The sequence below is a fragment of the Eublepharis macularius genome, chromosome 8 (assembly GCF_028583425.1).
Source record: "Eublepharis macularius isolate TG4126 chromosome 8, MPM_Emac_v1.0, whole genome shotgun sequence".
Lineage (NCBI taxonomy): Eukaryota > Metazoa > Chordata > Lepidosauria > Squamata > Eublepharidae > Eublepharis > Eublepharis macularius.
Genome location: NC_072797.1, coordinates 38,686,636 through 38,703,351, shown reverse-complemented (window position 1 = coordinate 38,703,351; position 16,716 = coordinate 38,686,636). Strand labels below are relative to the sequence as shown.

General features: G+C 41.3%; 1 protein-coding gene across 2 annotated transcripts in view; it reads left to right on the top strand.

The window, feature by feature from the left end:
• The first annotated feature begins 2,001 nt into the window (after positions 1 to 2,001).
• TENT2 (terminal nucleotidyltransferase 2) overlaps positions 2,002 to 16,716 on the top strand; it is a 39,338-nt gene continuing 24,623 nt past the window's right edge. For both annotated transcript variants that reach the window (XM_054986783.1, XM_054986784.1), the window contains exons 1-7: positions 2,002 to 2,086; positions 9,151 to 9,336; positions 9,644 to 9,766; positions 11,940 to 12,189; positions 14,125 to 14,239; positions 14,335 to 14,426; positions 16,515 to 16,581. In XM_054986783.1, coding sequence (XP_054842758.1) covers positions 9,188 to 9,336; positions 9,644 to 9,766; positions 11,940 to 12,189; positions 14,125 to 14,239; positions 14,335 to 14,426; positions 16,515 to 16,581 — 796 coding nt within the window. In that variant the 5' untranslated portion in view covers positions 2,002 to 2,086; positions 9,151 to 9,187. The remainder of the gene's footprint in view (positions 2,087 to 9,150; positions 9,337 to 9,643; positions 9,767 to 11,939; positions 12,190 to 14,124; positions 14,240 to 14,334; positions 14,427 to 16,514; positions 16,582 to 16,716) is intronic.

Here is a 16,716-nt window from a genome sequence, read left to right as displayed (position 1 = left end):
AGCCTTTGATACAGTACACCATCTTGTTGAGGCATTTGAAGGCAGAAGCAGGTATCAGGGGATGTGTCTTGGACTGGTTCAAATAATTTATGAACTAGACTCAAATGCCATTGTAGTAGGGTTGCTAGCTCTTGGTTGGAAAATTCCTGGAGATCTGGGGAGGTGAAGCCCAGAGAGGGCAGAGTTTGGGGAGGGACTTCAGCTGGCTATAATGCCATAGAGTCCACCTTCCAAGGCAGCCATTTTCTACAGGGGAACTGATCTCTGTCACCTGAAGATCAGTTGTAATTCCAGGAGATCTCCAGTCACCATCTGGAGGCTGGCAACCCTAGACCAGTTATTTTCAGGGTTGGAATTATCTTGCAAGGTATCACAGAGCACCATCATATCCCCCATGTTATTCAACCTCTATGTAAAGCCTTTAGGAGAAATAGTTCATTGCTATGGAATTAGATGTCATCAATCCATGGATGTCCTCCTCACTTGGATCGCCCAGGCAAACCTGATCTCAGAAGCTAAGCAGGGTGGACCTTGGCTAGTAATTGCATGGGAGACCTCCAAAGTTGCAGAGACAGGCAATGATAAACCACCTCTGTTAGAATCTCTCTACACAAGACATTTTACAGGGGATGCGCTAATGAAAGATCTTACATTTGTTCTGCCATTCTGGATACACACACAGTGCTAGGGAGACAGAGTACACTTGAATATAAGACCATACAGAAAGTAAGTCACTTGAGCATCCCCATGTAAGATGTCTTCTTTAGAGAGACTCTTAGTCTCTTGTACTGTTTCCAAGTCCAGGTTGGGAAATTCCTGGAGATTTTGGGGGTGAAGCCAGGAGAGGGCGGGGTTTGGGGAGGGAAGGGGTATGAGATCATAGACTTCACCCTTCAGAGCAGCCATTTTCTCCAGGGGAACTAGCCTGTGTTTCCAGCTACCACCTGGAGGCTGACAACCTGTCTCTTGCCTTGAAAAACCCCACTAGGGGTTACCATAAGTCAGCTACAACTTGACATTCCACCACCAGTATGTGGATGACACCCACCTCTATACCTCTCTGTTCAACAATCCGCCTGACAATCCAGGGCGGCTACACAGAGGCAGGCAATGGCAAACAACCACTGTTTGCGCAACTTGACGGTGCGTTACGCACATACTGCTGTTGCAAGTATTCTCAGTAGTTTTCACACCACCTAATTTTTATTTATGTATTGCATTTGTATTCCACCCTGCCCTCAAGCAGCCTCAGGGCAGATAACAGCATTAAGAACATATAAAACATTCCATATAAAACATTTAAAAGCATCATACAAAAATATAAAAAATAGCAGCACTCTTTTTCCTGATGGCAGCAATACAGTTAATAACAAATAATGCAACAGTACAATTGAACATAGCAGCAGCTTAAGAACAGTGGTGGGCAGCTCTCATAGGGAGGTGGGTAATGTTATCTTAAACTGCTTATGTTTTGCTTCAGCTCTGTTCCGGATTCTGCCTGTTTTCGAGTATCTTCCCTATTGGATTGTTTGCTGACCGTCCAAGCCATTAATTGTATTGACTTAACACTATGCAATTCTTCTTGAGTCTCAATGGAATATAAATAACGTAAATAATTATGTATTAAAACATATTCCTTCATCATTTTTACTGCTTCGAAACCTAAACCTTAACTAAGATTAATATTTCGGGTCCTGGGATCCGTCGCTCCAAATTCACCATAGTCCTGAAACAAACCCAAGCATAATCCGCCTCTGCCTAGAAAAAGGCGACCAAGGCACATGCGCAGAGAAGACCTATGTAACCTGAGGGTGGGGGGGTGCGGGAAGGGAGGAAAGACTCTGTCGCTCTCTATGGTACCCTCACTTCCTGCCCGGCGGATCTCCATCCGGGACAGAGCGAGCTCTCAGCCATAGAGATGATTTCAGTGGGGCAGTTCCGGTTTACTTCCGGAGGGTTCTACCTTCCCTTTCCCCCCTTTTCTCCCCAGAGAGAAGGGGGTAGAAAACAGAGGAGGCCGTTGGGTTGGGACTGCGTTGTGCTTGGTTCGGTCCGTTGTCTCTCCCGCTTTCTGTCTTGCGCTAGAGTAAGTGCTTGGGCGGCTGTGGGAACCGGGGCGGGGCGGGCCTTTCCCGGCTTTCTCTGGACGGGTGTCGATGGAAGCTCATGAGACGCGCCAGGCCCGGCGGGTGTTGGGGTGGGGGGTGGGGATTGTTTCTGAAGGCCTGGTTGGGGAGGTGGAAATGTCCGCAGGGAGCCTTGGGGGGCAGGGAGGCGAGCTGCAGTGGGGCCAGATTGGCCTGGCAAAGTGCTCCTGGCTGGGGGCTGGGATTGGTGTCTGTAATAGAAAACAACGGATTGTGAGGGAAGCCAGCAGGCGAAGCTTTTTACCTGTTCTCCATTTCACTTATGTGCTGTGTTGTCACGCTGTGATTCGCGCTGCATTTCGTATTTTCCAGTGTCACACTTGCCCCTTAAAGACAAGCAAAAGTTTAGTATGTTTTGGGGTTTTTTTGGAGAGCAAGATCCAGGTCCTTAAAGACCAACTAGATTTCTAAAGTATGAGCTTTCGAGAGTCAAAGCTGTTATCATCAAACCCGAATCTTGCTCTTCTACTGCAGCCCAACACTACTACCCACCTAGAACTTTTTTGAAAGCTCTCTCTGAGATTTTTTGACTGTTTATTTACTCAGCTAATCCAGGGGGTTTCATGCTTTGTTTGGAGAACTCTGCACAGTTTGTACAAGACAAGCTGCTCAGCACTGCAGGCCTTCTGTACCATCTGTAAGGAAGCACTGAATGTGTTTTAGGTTGCCATTTATTTTCATGCACAGCTGCAGATCCCACCAGCACTCTGTGTGACTTAATATATATGCTGTTCTAAAACTCTCTCAAGTGCACAAGAGGCTTAAGGCAGTGATGAAGGGTTTCTTTAGACAGGTCAATGGAAGTGGCTGTCTTTTTATCTGAAAAAAAGAACTCTTATTCATTAGCTGCTTATTGTTATTAGAACTGTTGAAGAGAGATGTACTAATTTCTCAGTGGTAAGAGGTAAGGTAGTTTAAACTTTATGAAGTGGGACTCCTAAACTTTTGAGATCTGCCAATCTGGTGCTGCAGGCTCTAGCTATGCTTTTGTATTGTTTATTGGATTGCATTGATTCGTTTGATATCTTATGTTCTATGCATGGTTTTTTAAAAATTCTGTAATCTGCCTTGAGCCTTAGTGAGAAAGATGAGCATAAATAACGGAGACAAGAAGAGACCGAGTAGGGAGGGAGCTTGTCTCTGAATATGCCTGTGCTAAAAAGGAATCCTTTCCTGCTGAGTGACTTTGCCTTGTTACTTCTCTCAGGGTGTATGCAAAGATCCATTCATTTGTAATAATGCATGCTGATAATACCAAATTGGGAGGAGTAGCAAACACCCAAGAAGATAGAATTAAAATTCAACAAGACCTGAATACTCTGGAGAAGTGGGCAGCTGCGAATAGGATGCAATTCAACAAAGACAAGTGCACAGTATTACATCTGGGCCACAAAAATGGGAAGCACAAATACTGGATGGGGGGTACACTTCTGGGCAGTAGTATATGTGAAAGAGATCTTGGGGTAAGAGTGGACTGTAAACTAAATATGAGCAGTCAGTGTGATGCGGTGGCAAAAAAGGCCAATTCAATCCTGGGTTGTATCAAAGGGGCCATAGCATCGAAATCGCAGGAGGGCATAGCCCCTCTCCATACTGCCTTGGTCAGGCCACACCTGGAGTATTGTGTGCAGTTCTGGAGGCCTCACTTCAAAAAGGATGTGGACAAAATCGAGAGGGTGCAGAGGCGCGACAAGGATGATCAGGGGACTGGAGACTGAGCCCTACAAGGAAAGGCTGAGGGCCTTGGGAATGTTTAGTTTGGAGAAGAGGAGATTGAGGGGGGACGTGATTGCTCTCTTTAAGTATTTGAAAGGCTGTCATTTGGAGGAGGGCAGGGAGCTATTCCAGTTGGCAGCAGAGGGTAGGACCTGAAACAATGAGCTTAAATTACATGCACAAAGGTACCAGCTAGATATTAGGAAGAACTTTTTTCACGATCAGGGTAGTTCAAAAGTGGAATCAGCTGCCTAGGGAGGTGGTGAACTCCCCTTCACTGACAGTTTTCAAGAAGAGGCTGGATGAATATTTGTCAGAGATGCCTTAGGCTGATCCTGCACTGGGCAGGGAGTTGGACTAGATGGTCTGTATGGTCCCTTCCAACTCTATGATTCTATGAACCGGGTCCTTCCAAAAGCTGTAAAAGAAAAAAAGGAGGGGGGAGGGTCTTGTGAACTAAGAGTTGGTCACAACCATTGATTGAAAATCATTCATGTTGAGAGCATATGAGAAATCTGGTGGAATTTGTGAGATGGATTTATCCCTGGTGCTAGAAATATTAGGGCAAATATAAATATAGATTAATAATAATTACTTCATTTATAGCCCACCTTTCTCATTGTAACATTGATTACAAAATATCAAAAACATACAAATGTAAATAGGGCAGGGAAAAATATATTGCAGTGGTCTTCAACCCTTCCAGACCTGGGGTGTATTGAGCTACCTTAAATTCATTTCATAGTCATGATATATCAGAGTGATAGGATAAGGGGGACCCAAAGTTATAATGTTGCTAGTGTAAGGGCTATGATTGTGGACAGTAGACCCAAGAAATTAATGGGCAGGAAACAGAAAACTGAGCACCAGGATGTATACTGTAGTAAAGAATAAACTAGTAGTCAGAGCTATAGAGCACTCCACTATCAAGTAACTTTGTCATCCTGCAACTCCACTCACCGTGCACTCAAAGAGAGAATACTCACTACATACCCGCTAGCAGCAGATCCTACCAAAAAGCAGTAAACAAAAACTCATTTAAGTAGAGGTGGTAAGGTGAAGATGTGAAGTTTTAGGGCTAATTGAAAAATTGGTAAATCCCTGGGTCTAGATCCTACACCTAGGAGTTGTTAACTAATTCAGATGTAAAATTGCTGATTATCTGAATGTTGTTTGGCACTAGAGTCAGTATCAGATTGATATTAGTCAATTTAACACCATCCAGTTAAAAAAATGGATGTAGAGATGAGCTGGGAAATTATAGGTCCATTAGTCCAATGTCTCTTTCAAGAGAATGGGTGAACGTTACAATTAGATGTTTAGAAGAACAATCTTTGTGGGTGGGTCAGCGTAATTTTTGTAAAGAGAAGGCCTACATCACCAACTTTTGAAATTATTTGAGAACTGGTAGATGTTATTTGTCTGAGTTTCCAAAAAGTATTTTTTTAAACAGTCCCTTGCAAAAAGGTCCTGAATAAACGTAGCAGTTATGACATAAGATTGACAGTGTTACACAGAAGTTAGATTATTGGAACAGAAGTTAGGAGATCTGGTTCAAGAATTTATATGCCATGAAGATCAATATAATTTGGGGCCAGTTACTCTCTTTCATCTTAAGCTACCTTACAGGATTGCTAGGCAAGTAAAATAGGGAGGGAGTGCATATATGATATCATTAAAGAAAGGGCAGGATAAAAATCTAATTGAGAGTCCATGTGTAGTGTTTAGAGTGTTGGACTAGAATCTGGGAGTCCCAGAATCAAATCCCCACTCTGCCATGGAAGCTTGCTGAGTAACCTTGAGCCAATTACATATTCCCAGTAGTCTAACCTACCTCACAAGGTTGTGAGATAAAATGGAGAGGAGAATGATGTAAGCTGCTTTGGAGCCCCATTGGGAAGAATAGCGGGATGTAAATGACATCAGTGATTAGAGAATAAAGTAAGATAATAGTCCTTCTATTGCTATCTGGTTAAATAATAGGAAGTAGAAGATGGAAATAAATGGACAGTTTTCATAGTTGGAGAGAAGCAAGTCCCCTAAGGATGTAGACTGTAATTACTGATACTTAAATTGTTCCTAGATTATCTGAGGTTGGAGTGAGCAATTAGTCACATTTACAGGTAACGCTAAATTATTTAAGTTGGTGTATACCCAAAAAGAACAACTCCTGAGGAGTTCCAAAAAGGTATCCAAATAGTGTGAATGAGTAATAAAATGGCAAATGAGACTGATTCGCATAGATGTGTTGTGATGTCTCTGCACTATTATCATAATGCTTCTGTATGTATCTGTGGTGCAGCTCTGATTGCTACCTCTCAAAAAGGATGTTGTAGAGCTGGAAAAGGTTTAGAAAGAAAGAGCAACACGAATGACCCGTGGTTTGGAGTACTTTTCTGTGAGGAAAAGCTATACTGTGTGGAATTTCTTAGCTTAGGAAAAAAGTGAATTAAGTGAGATCATGACAGGGACTTATAAAATTATGGGGAGAAAGCAAACAAAGAACATTTTCTCCTGCATAATGCTAGCAGCACAAGACTCAAGAATATCTCTCCTCACCCAATACATGGTTGACTTATGGAGTTATTTGCTTAACATGTGGTAGTGCTTTTGGGAAACACAGCTTTAAAAGAGGATGTGACAGATTCATGGAGGATTGATGGAACAACTGTTGAATAGTGTGAATTCAGCGTGACTGCACCAGCTTAAGGAGGATCCACAAAGAGTCCACACCTTGTTTGTTTAGTAAAGGTGTATAATACAATTTATTTATAGGTGGATTAAGAGCAATATATACAAGTTTACAGTCCAGAGAGACAAAGTGCTTCGCCTACACCTGGACTTGCAAGAAGCCCCTACCATACTGTACATAGTAGCTATATATACATGTAGACACCCAATCAGATACATGCATGAGTTTAGCTGAGTCATTCACTTCATGGTCTCCTGACTCTTAAGTTAACCATCTGACTCTATGTCACCTGATGTGTCTACCTGTCATACTGATCGTTCTGATCTAAAGCCTCTGCACACTGGCTTTTGACACTTAGATAACAACAACAGCTATTGACCATAACTGCTAAATTTTATTTATTTACATTAGTTATTTAGAAGATTTAAATGCCACCTCTCCAGAGACCTGCTCAAGATGGCTCACAACTAGAATGATAAACAAAAACAAGCCAGGGCAGTAAAAAACGTAAAACGCTCCTATATATATTTTCTTTCCCCCCTTTTTCTTTATTGTTTTTCTTTCTATTTTCTTTTTGTTCTTTTAAATTTTTATTTGCTTTTTAAAGTCTTTCAATAAAACCCAGTTAAAAAAACATAAAACACTATGTTGCCTAAAATTATAGTCCTCAGGCTAGAAGCAGACCCTAAAACAGCTAGACTTGATTAAATCCCTTAGTTAAAAGCTTGGGTTATAAGAACTATTTTGGCCTGATACCTAAAGGAAAGTAAGGTAAGCATCAGACATACCTCAAGGGCAGCATGTTCCAGAGGCCAGGTACTTCCACTGGAAAAGCCCTGTATCTGGTCACCATCCACACCTCCTCTGCATCCTGTGCAGGGCTTGAGAAGAGTGTCTTAACCTGCCTGTTCACATTTTAACATATCTGAGCTCCACGTTCTTGAGAGGAAGTATATCAGTGTTTTAATATCAGTAAATGGAACCTACAGGTTCAGAGATGGCATGCCTTTGAGTATCACTTGTTAGAGGGCAGATTGTCGGAGAGGGCATAAACCAGTGTTCCCCAACCTTTTTGGCACCAGGGACCGGTTTTGTGGAAGACAATTTTTCCACAGACTGGGGGTGGTGGTGGTTTCGGGATGAAACAGTTATGCACTTTATTTCTATTACTACTACTACTACTACTACTACTACTACTACTACTACTACTACTACTACTACTCCCACAACATTATTATTACATTATATAATGATACCGCAGCACGGCAGGCAGGGAAGTGGGCTGCCTCGCTGCTCACCTTCCTGTCCCTTCACCTGCGCTGCTAGGCAGCGTGGCAGGTGGGGAAGCGGGGAGGAAAGTGGGCTGCCTCGCTGCTCACCTTCCTGTCCCTTCACCTGCGCTGCTAGGCAGCGTGGCAGGTGGGGAAGCGGGGAGGAAAGCGGGCTGCCTCGCTGCTCACCTTCCCACCCCTTCACCAGCGCTGCTGGGTGCCCCGGCGGCATGGCAGGCGGGGAAGCAGGCTGCCTCGCCACTCGCCTTCCTGTCCCTTTGCCAGCGCTGCCATAGAGTAGACCACACTATGCTGCTGATGCAACCTGGTTGCTAACAGGCCACGGACCGGTACTGGTCCGCGGCCCCAGGGTTGGGGACCCCTGGCATACACCATCTTCCTCTTGTTTTATTTGCAAACCATTTTTCTGCCTTGAGCAGGAAGGAATCTTCACATCAAAGAAATATGGATGATGGTTGGCGTGTCTACAGTTGTATATTGATTGGTTAAAGTAATGGACTAGGATCTGGGTGACCCACATGCAATTCCTTGCTGTGCTTGCTGGGTGACCTTGGGTCATTCACACACTCACAACCTAACCTACCTCACAGGGTTGTTGTGAGTATAAACTGGAGGAGAGGAGAACAATGGAAGCCACCTCAAATCTCCATTGGGAAGAAAGCTGGGGTATACATGAAATAAGATGATTTTTTTAATTTTCCCATTTAGGTGATTCTACTGGATTCTATGGAAAATTAATGTTTCAAAGAGAGGCACCTTTATCCTGATATTTGTATCCCACCCTTCTTTTATGTGAATAGCAGACAACCTTCTAAAATATTTTTTATGCTCTGTTTCTATTACTGGTCTTGTAGCATTGTCGTGAGATTTGTAAATATTTTAAACAGGCTTTTTTTGGAAATGTGTTTCCAAGATTTTAGAACTTAAAATGCTTTTTTGTAAGAATCTTGAATGGGTAATTCGTTGATGTGTGCAAAACAGTACAGCTGTGCATCTCCATTATTTTCAAGAAATACTTATCTGAAAAGGCTCTGTATGTACTTGATACTGCATGGAAATGTACTTGATACTGATTATACTAAGCTCGCACTGTGTAATCCGCCTTGAGTCTCAGTGAGAAAGGCGGACTATAAATGACATAAATAAAATTAAAAAATAAAATATATTTGTGCTTTAATTATCAAATATAACAAAGCTATTATGAAAGTATTAATTTCTTGACTGTCAAAAGACAGACTGAATTGATAAAATCTTATTTAATACTTTTGCCTGACCTGATAATTTTTTAAAATTCTGGTAATAGGTAGAAGAATACATGTTTATTTTCACCATAGAAGAGCATGTTCCCAAATTCTTCCAACTTGAGTCGTCCACCCTTCTCTCCAGAGCACCAACAATACAACTTCTTCAGTAATCTTCCAGTGAATATACCTCCTGTTCTTCTTTTTCACCAGCAAATTATAGATCATCCCCAATTCCAAAGTTCAACGTAGGTATATCCAGGAACTGATGCATAAAAATAATTTTCAGCCTACTTTCAGGACTGGACTTATTAAATTAACTATTTCAGAGAAGTAAATAGTTTCTACTTATCCAATTGGGCTTTGAGGTTGTTTTTGTTTATAGGAAATCAAATTTAAGTAATCATCTTGGGTAGTTTGTTTCATCGTGTATAATGCATTTGAAGATTGTCAGAAAATTGTAATATACCGTGCAGTTGTCTATAGTATTCCTTCAACAACTGTATGAATGGTTATATTAAAATATGAAATAATCCTGCATTTTAATCTTCCTAGAGCTCTGGTGAGTGGTAACCTTTCAACTGTCCCTCCTGTTTCACCACCACCACCACCCTTCACCTATAGAAATGGCAGTCCAGTGCATACATCAGCCGCACCTGCATCATTCCGAGGCAGAAAGTAAGGACGCTATGTGTTATTGTTGGACTATAAGACGACATTTTATAGCCATGTAAAATTTTCTTTAGTAATAAGCTGGCCCTCATGAAGGTGATGAAAATGGCACCACAAGGCCATCACAGAAAAGGTAGAGATTTCTCCAAACCTGGGTGGTTCCCAAGGTATGCACAGAAATATGACTTCATAAATTAACCAGACCTTAAAAAGTCATCTGGATGATAACTAAAATTCTCCAGAAGTGATGAGATTAAAGGAGCTGAGAGTTATAGGGAAAGGGGGGGGAGAATCAACCTGTCCATGCTTCTGTTAAACAGGATCTTGGAGGTGAGGGGAGGTAGGATGGTTATTGTATTTATTCAGTACATTTTTATCCTATCCTTCCTCTAAGAAGCTCAAGGTGGCACAAATGGTTCTCTCCCCCTGCGAGCTTGCATGGCAGAGTGGGGATTCAAACCTCAAGATGCCCAGGAGTCAGAGTGGAAAGCTTAGCTGTCCACCTGCACATCTCCAGTGTTTTCCAAAAATGCATATCTGAACTGACTTGCGTGGGGTTTCTTTGCCTCGTTCTTTAATTGTGGCCATGAAAATCAGGGAGATATTACTCCCTTTCCACAGTAATTATTATGGGCATTCGTCTTGTTTCTGGGGTACCTTTACTAGAAACAGTGGAGAGGTACAGAGAAGACTGTCGCAGTTCTGTGCCTTGGTTCCTGACCAGTCCACCACTAAAGTGTGACTTTCGCTATATTGCCAAAATACTTTTTGTACATGGCTTTCTTTATTTGCAGTGTATTGAACTTCTATAATAACTTCCATGCTAATTGAGAAAAAGGGAAAGGAATCTTTTTGTTTCAGATTCCAAGTTATGATTGATGGCATGTTCAACAATGGGTTATTTTTAAAAGGAAACATTTAGAATATTTTTGCAGGTATAGAGTTAATGTTTTTAAAGAGAGAGATTCTATTCAAATGCTATGACCACCAAACCATGGTTTGACTGTTATTAAACGACTGCAGATGAACATTTTCCAGCCTCTTCCCTGGCATGTGCTGGTTCTCTTCTCCATTTCCTGGGCACCTACTTTACTAGTTTGATTAGAATGATCAAATAGTTAACAGTTTTCTTTCGGCATTACTATTTCAACTACTGCTGAATTGATCTCCCCCTCCCCAATATTCTCTCTGAAATTGCACTAAAGCTCAATTTAAATCTACTAATTAGTTGACTTCCTGGGCATATTTTCATCATTTGTTTGGTGCCTTTTAAACATCCTTCTGACAGCTGTAGCTTTTATAATGTCAGAAGCCTGATTGTAGTCCAAGATCCTTTGCAGTTGACATGTGCTGTGCCGCCTTGTAATGGCACGTTTGCCTGCAACAGTGGTACAAATCTTGGTCAATTGTTCCATAGCTGACCATGTTTAATGGTCAGCTATGCTTATATGCTATACAGAGAACTGCATTCTTCATTGCATGTTTTGAAAGTAACAGAATCATGACAAGCTTATGGAGGTTTTTGAAAGTAAGACCTTTTCTAATAAGTTGACTGTAATAAATTTTGTAATAAATTGAATGCATATTAACTGCATTAGTCTTTAAATATTTGCCAAATGAAATAGAGGTTCTCTTTTGCCCAGATCAAATACTTTACTGTCTGTACAATCTAAACCTGCACAGGCACATTCTACATTTTGAATGGCTGTTGTGGTAAGTTTTTCTTTTTGAACTCCGACTCTTTCCCACCACCTTTTCACTGGGTGCACTTTGCACAGAACTTCTCTCTGCAGCACTTCTCGATGTTCAGAATGACTTTTGTGAATAGTGTGTATTTCAGAAAGAAAATTGTATATATTCTGCCCAAGAATGGCTTGAGCAGATTTCAACTTATGGATAGTTAAAGTTGCATTTCAGTAGCGTCTTGGCAGGGGGCACACATTCAGCAGTTGTTTCAGTCTACGTCAGTAGTTGATGCATTCTTTTGGGCTCCCTGTAAGATTTGATTTTCTCTGCATCGAGGCTGGGCATCCCTTTCTTTTTAAAAGAATCCATGGTCTTGTGGGAACATTCACAATGATTAATTGGTAGCATTTACATTGTTTGCAATCCGCTTGCTTTATTATTGCATATCTGTGTAGCTGAACTGGAATAGCCAACACTTTTTAACATTTTTTAGGAGACTCAAAGAGCAAAATGTGCATTATGAAGCGAAGCGCCAGCGATTTCATTCACCTCATTGTGAGTCCACTTCAGCTAGCCAAGCAGTGCCTTTACCAGACGATCACAGGCGTTCATTCCCTGGATCAATTCCTTCACCATTACTTCATACACATTATATCTCAGATTTGACTGGATGCGTGCCACCTTTACAAGAAGCTTCATTTCCTGACCATATAGAAACTGCACTCCCTGTGGCCAAAGATAAGGTAAGACCTGCTGTGATGGATTCGACTTAAAAATGCTGGGATTGCTGGGTACTGCATCCAGCTGGAGGCCAGTGAATGCTTGAAACAGCAGCAAGGAGTGGAGGATGATTGACATGTCCCTTTCCCTTTCTGTGGCTAGCCTGAATTGGCAGTTGGTTTTCGAATGATGAGCTGACAGTTGGTGTTAACAGAAGGAGGCAGTGATAGTTGGAACAAATGGAAGAGTAGGGAGTTACAGCCTGGCATCTGACCAGAGAGGGTCAGCCAGAGAGTCCTGTGTGTGAGGAAGGAAGGGAAAAGTGCGCCCTTACAGAAAAAACATTGTTTATGAAGCACTTTTAGTTCTTGTATGAAAGTGGGACAGACAGCACTAAGTTTTGCTGAGACACAAGAGATCTGGGAACTTGTAGTGGGCCAAGGAAGTGAGTAGAAAGGAGTCTCCCCTTCAGCCAAAGGATCAAGGATATAGTGTTGGTATAACTACTGCCCAGTATCTGAAAAGGGTTTTGACTCAGTGGAGTACCTTGAGAGTCTGCAGAAAAAGGGAAGACGTGCTGTGTGTGCACACAAAGTTGGAACACCTGTCTTGTGAAGAAGTGTCAAACAAAGAAAGAACTTACTTTAAAGATTTTAAGCCTGATAACACCAACCTCTCTTATCCAAGTCATCAACTTAACCCATACCAAAGTGTTTTGTGCCTCACACCAGTGCAAAAACCTCTTAGTTACTTCAATTTTTAAGTACCTGCATACATTCCTACCTATCCAACCTACTTGTAAATAAACCTGTTTCCTTTTAAAACTCCATAAGCCTCATGTGTCAGTTTCTTTTTTTTAAGGAAAATGCAAACCTCTGAGTTCCCTCTACTTAGACTTAGCTGGGTAACATCACAACCTATACGTTAAGAATGGGACAATAAAGAAAGTTGAAGATACCGATACAACCATGCTACTAAAGGCTTCCCAGCCCAGTAAACAGCTTTATAAACTTTAGGAGGAAGGTCAGCCCAAGCTTCAGTTAGCCAAGGGTTTGCGACACCTGCACTTCCAGTTTTGCTTGCTGTTCTAGTTACATTTTCTGTGTAAGGCTATGAGCTCCAGTTTTTTAGTGTGCTGTAAGAGGGATTGGAGCGTGCCTGGAAAAATGAAGCCAATGTGTAGCATAAACTTGCTCTGGGAGCAAGGAGACTGTGGGCAGCAGCCTCTGTCACCAAAAGTATCATAGCATCTTCCTAAGAGTGCGAGTAAGTGCACACCAGGATTTCTTGGCCAGTAGATACTGCTGCTGAAAGTTGTGGAACGGGGAGTTCCTGGAATGTTGCTGAGAAAGCATGGTCTCTCCTTGATCCCTGAATGGCTGGACTAAGGGCAGGCAGACTTCTGAGAGGTTGTATTAACTAGACTGTCCTGCAATTGGAAGAAGGATGCCTGTCATTGTTCTGGAAATTAATCAAGGAAATATACATAATTCCTTTTTACTGTAGAGTGAAGTGTGAAGTGTGCCTCCTATTCTAATTGTGTCTGAGGTATGTGTGTCTGATGGTGACAAACACTGATGTAAGAGTTTATAATAAAAAAAGGCTAACAAATCCCCCACCTCACCAGTCAATTGAATCAGAGTTCTCAGGCTGAAGCCATGAGTTCCATGCTGTTTACTACGGACACAACAATGTCATTTTAAGCAGAGTTGAGATCTTTTAAGCCATCAACTAAGAAGACAGTAGCTCTCCTTCGAACGGATTGAGTTGAACTGTTTGTATGATGCTTTACATCCATCTACTCTTGCAGCAACATTAGCCTGTTTATGGCCAATATGGCACTTCAGAAGTGTTTCTCACTTTGGAATTGAAAAAATCTTTTAAAAGGGAATTGTGCACATAGGCATACAACATGTATAGTAAAGATTATTTTTATTATTCTTTTCTGTATCATGCAGTTAAGTCAGCAAGTACTGGAGCTATTTCAGTCATGTCAGCAACAAACCTTTGACTTGAACAAAAAAGAGCGTTGCCGAACACAACTCCAAAGGGAAATTCAGCAGATCTTTCCAAGTATGTGCAGGTCTACCTATTTATTACACACACTTTTAAAATAAACGACTCTTCCTAAAATGTTGCATTTAATCTAACACTTTCTTGCCCTGCAGACAGTAGACTATTTTTGGTTGGATCCTCATTGAATGGATTTGGTACTCGTAGCAGTGACGGAGATTTGTGCCTAGTGGTTAAGGAGGAGCCAGTAAGTAGAAAAAAAAACCCTATTTGCACACTGTGGCTAACCAGGATACGAATTCTCAACTTTTGTGTTGATCTTTCTAAAAGACATAAATAAATAAAAGTAGTCTGAAGGAAGGCTACACTGTCGCATTTGACAGTGATTGATACCAGAGATCTTTTACAAACTAGAGTCCATTTCCTGCACTAATAGCTGCTTTTTTACTATGAAGGACAGACTAGATGCTCCTTTTAATAGGAAGTTAATGAAATTTTATAGCTTGCTTTGCAAAAGTCACTAAAATCTGAGTGTGACCCCTTTATACACCGCAAACCACTATAACTTCCTTTCACAGGTGTGGGACTTCCCAGGTAGTTAAGGGCAGCCACCACCAGCCACCTATTTTACCTTTAATTTTTAGGCAGAGAGCACTGACTCAAATCTACACCAGATCCCCTCTCTTTTCTTTCCAGAGGCTTTACCAGAAAGGCAGCCAGTTCTTTATATTTACTTCCCTTTGCCCAGCTACTGCCCAGAGCTATTGGGGAAATGGAACTCAGAGTTTATTTTCCCTTTATATCTTGCCACCATACATTTGGCCCATTTGTCGTGACCAAAGTGTTTGAGTTTCATGTATGTGTGTTTTATTTCTCCTCAGCCAACAACTTCAGGCCAACCAAGGTTAAAACAGAAACAAGAATAAACTTTATTTACAAAATGTATAAATTAGGAGTGAATAATTGGAAATCTATAGATACATTGTGCTTAAACAGAGAATGGCTAATATGTATCAGAACAGGTTTTAATATAGTAATAATAACAATTCCCTTCAGGACAACTTAACACCCACTCAGAGTGGTTTATAAAGTGTTATTTTTATCCTGAGAAAGGGGCTGAGAAAGTTCTGGAAGAGCTGTGACTGACCCAAAATCACCCCACTGGCTTCCAATGGAGGAGTGGGGAATCAAATCTGGTTCTCCAGATTAGAGTCCCACTGCTCTTAACCACTACACCAAATTGGCAATATCTCTGCTGCCTTTCCTCAGCAGCATCTAAAAACCTTCTCCTTCAGTAACCATTCCAATAGACTTTGACTGTCACTAGCCCAGCATTCCACCAGCTCTCATTGGCTATTCCTTGGGAGAGGCGGAGCTAGAACTAGTCCTGTCTATCACACTGCGCACTAAGATTTTCTTTAATTTTGTAGAGTAAATTGTCATTGCATTGTGAATGAATCAGATGTTAATGCTTTTGTGTTCTTAGGGCCAGTTCATAACCCAGCTGTTAATCCTTCTGCCTGGTAAACTAACAAACCCCTTTTTACCTTTACACAGACAGTAATGTGTAATATGAGGAGTTTGCACAATTTTGTAGTACCTGATACCTTATTTGTATGGTGGGAAGAGGAGCACCTATCCATTACTGTATGTGAAGAAAATAAGACAGTAGGCATCATACAAGTTGTTTGCTAGAAAAGGAAAAAGATCCTCCCCCCAAGCATAATCCTGCATGTTGTATTTCGAAAGGTAGAGGATGGGATTAGTGATGGATAATGTACATCTTTTAAAACTGCATCTATTCATTAAAGTGGAAAGTGCACCCCCTCTAGTTAATATGCAGCCGTATTTCTGGGCACTATCACATTAATTAAAGTAAAAGTGGTGTTTTCCTGCATTACTGCTGCATTAGCTTTAATCATTTTTTAACTGTATTATTCACTTCACTTATGAAAGTCCCTAACAAGTAACTAAACTAGCAATGCCAATTATGCAAACACACCTTATATATGTAGTGCTTTCAATTTATGTTCCAGGAACCGTAATTTAACTGTTACTTTCTGCACTAAGTTCATTTAGCTGCCTCCTCTAAGAATGTAAGCAAGGGATAATGTGTTAGCATGATGAATATATTGTGGTGAGTTATGGGGGAAATGGTTACCATTTGAATGAGCTCTTTAGGTTTTGTTGATTCTAGAGAAGTTGGGTAATACTCCTAGGATATTTCAAGGGAGTTCTGAAGAAGATCTAGTAACTTTGCTTCACATAATCACTTTATTAAAACAAAATATTTGTGTTTTTCTGTCCAGCTGTTCATAACGGTAATTTATTTCAGATGAATCAGAAGACTGAAGCAAGACACATACTCAGCTTACTCCAAAAACTCTTCAGTAGGAAACTTTGTAAGTTCTTGTCTGTTATATGATGGGATGACTGCAGGGGGAAGTGTGCCTCCTGTTCTAAGCAGGGCAAACACTGACATAAAAGTTAAGGATCTCTTGCAGGATTCACATATAGATTGGGAGTTCTTGCATTCT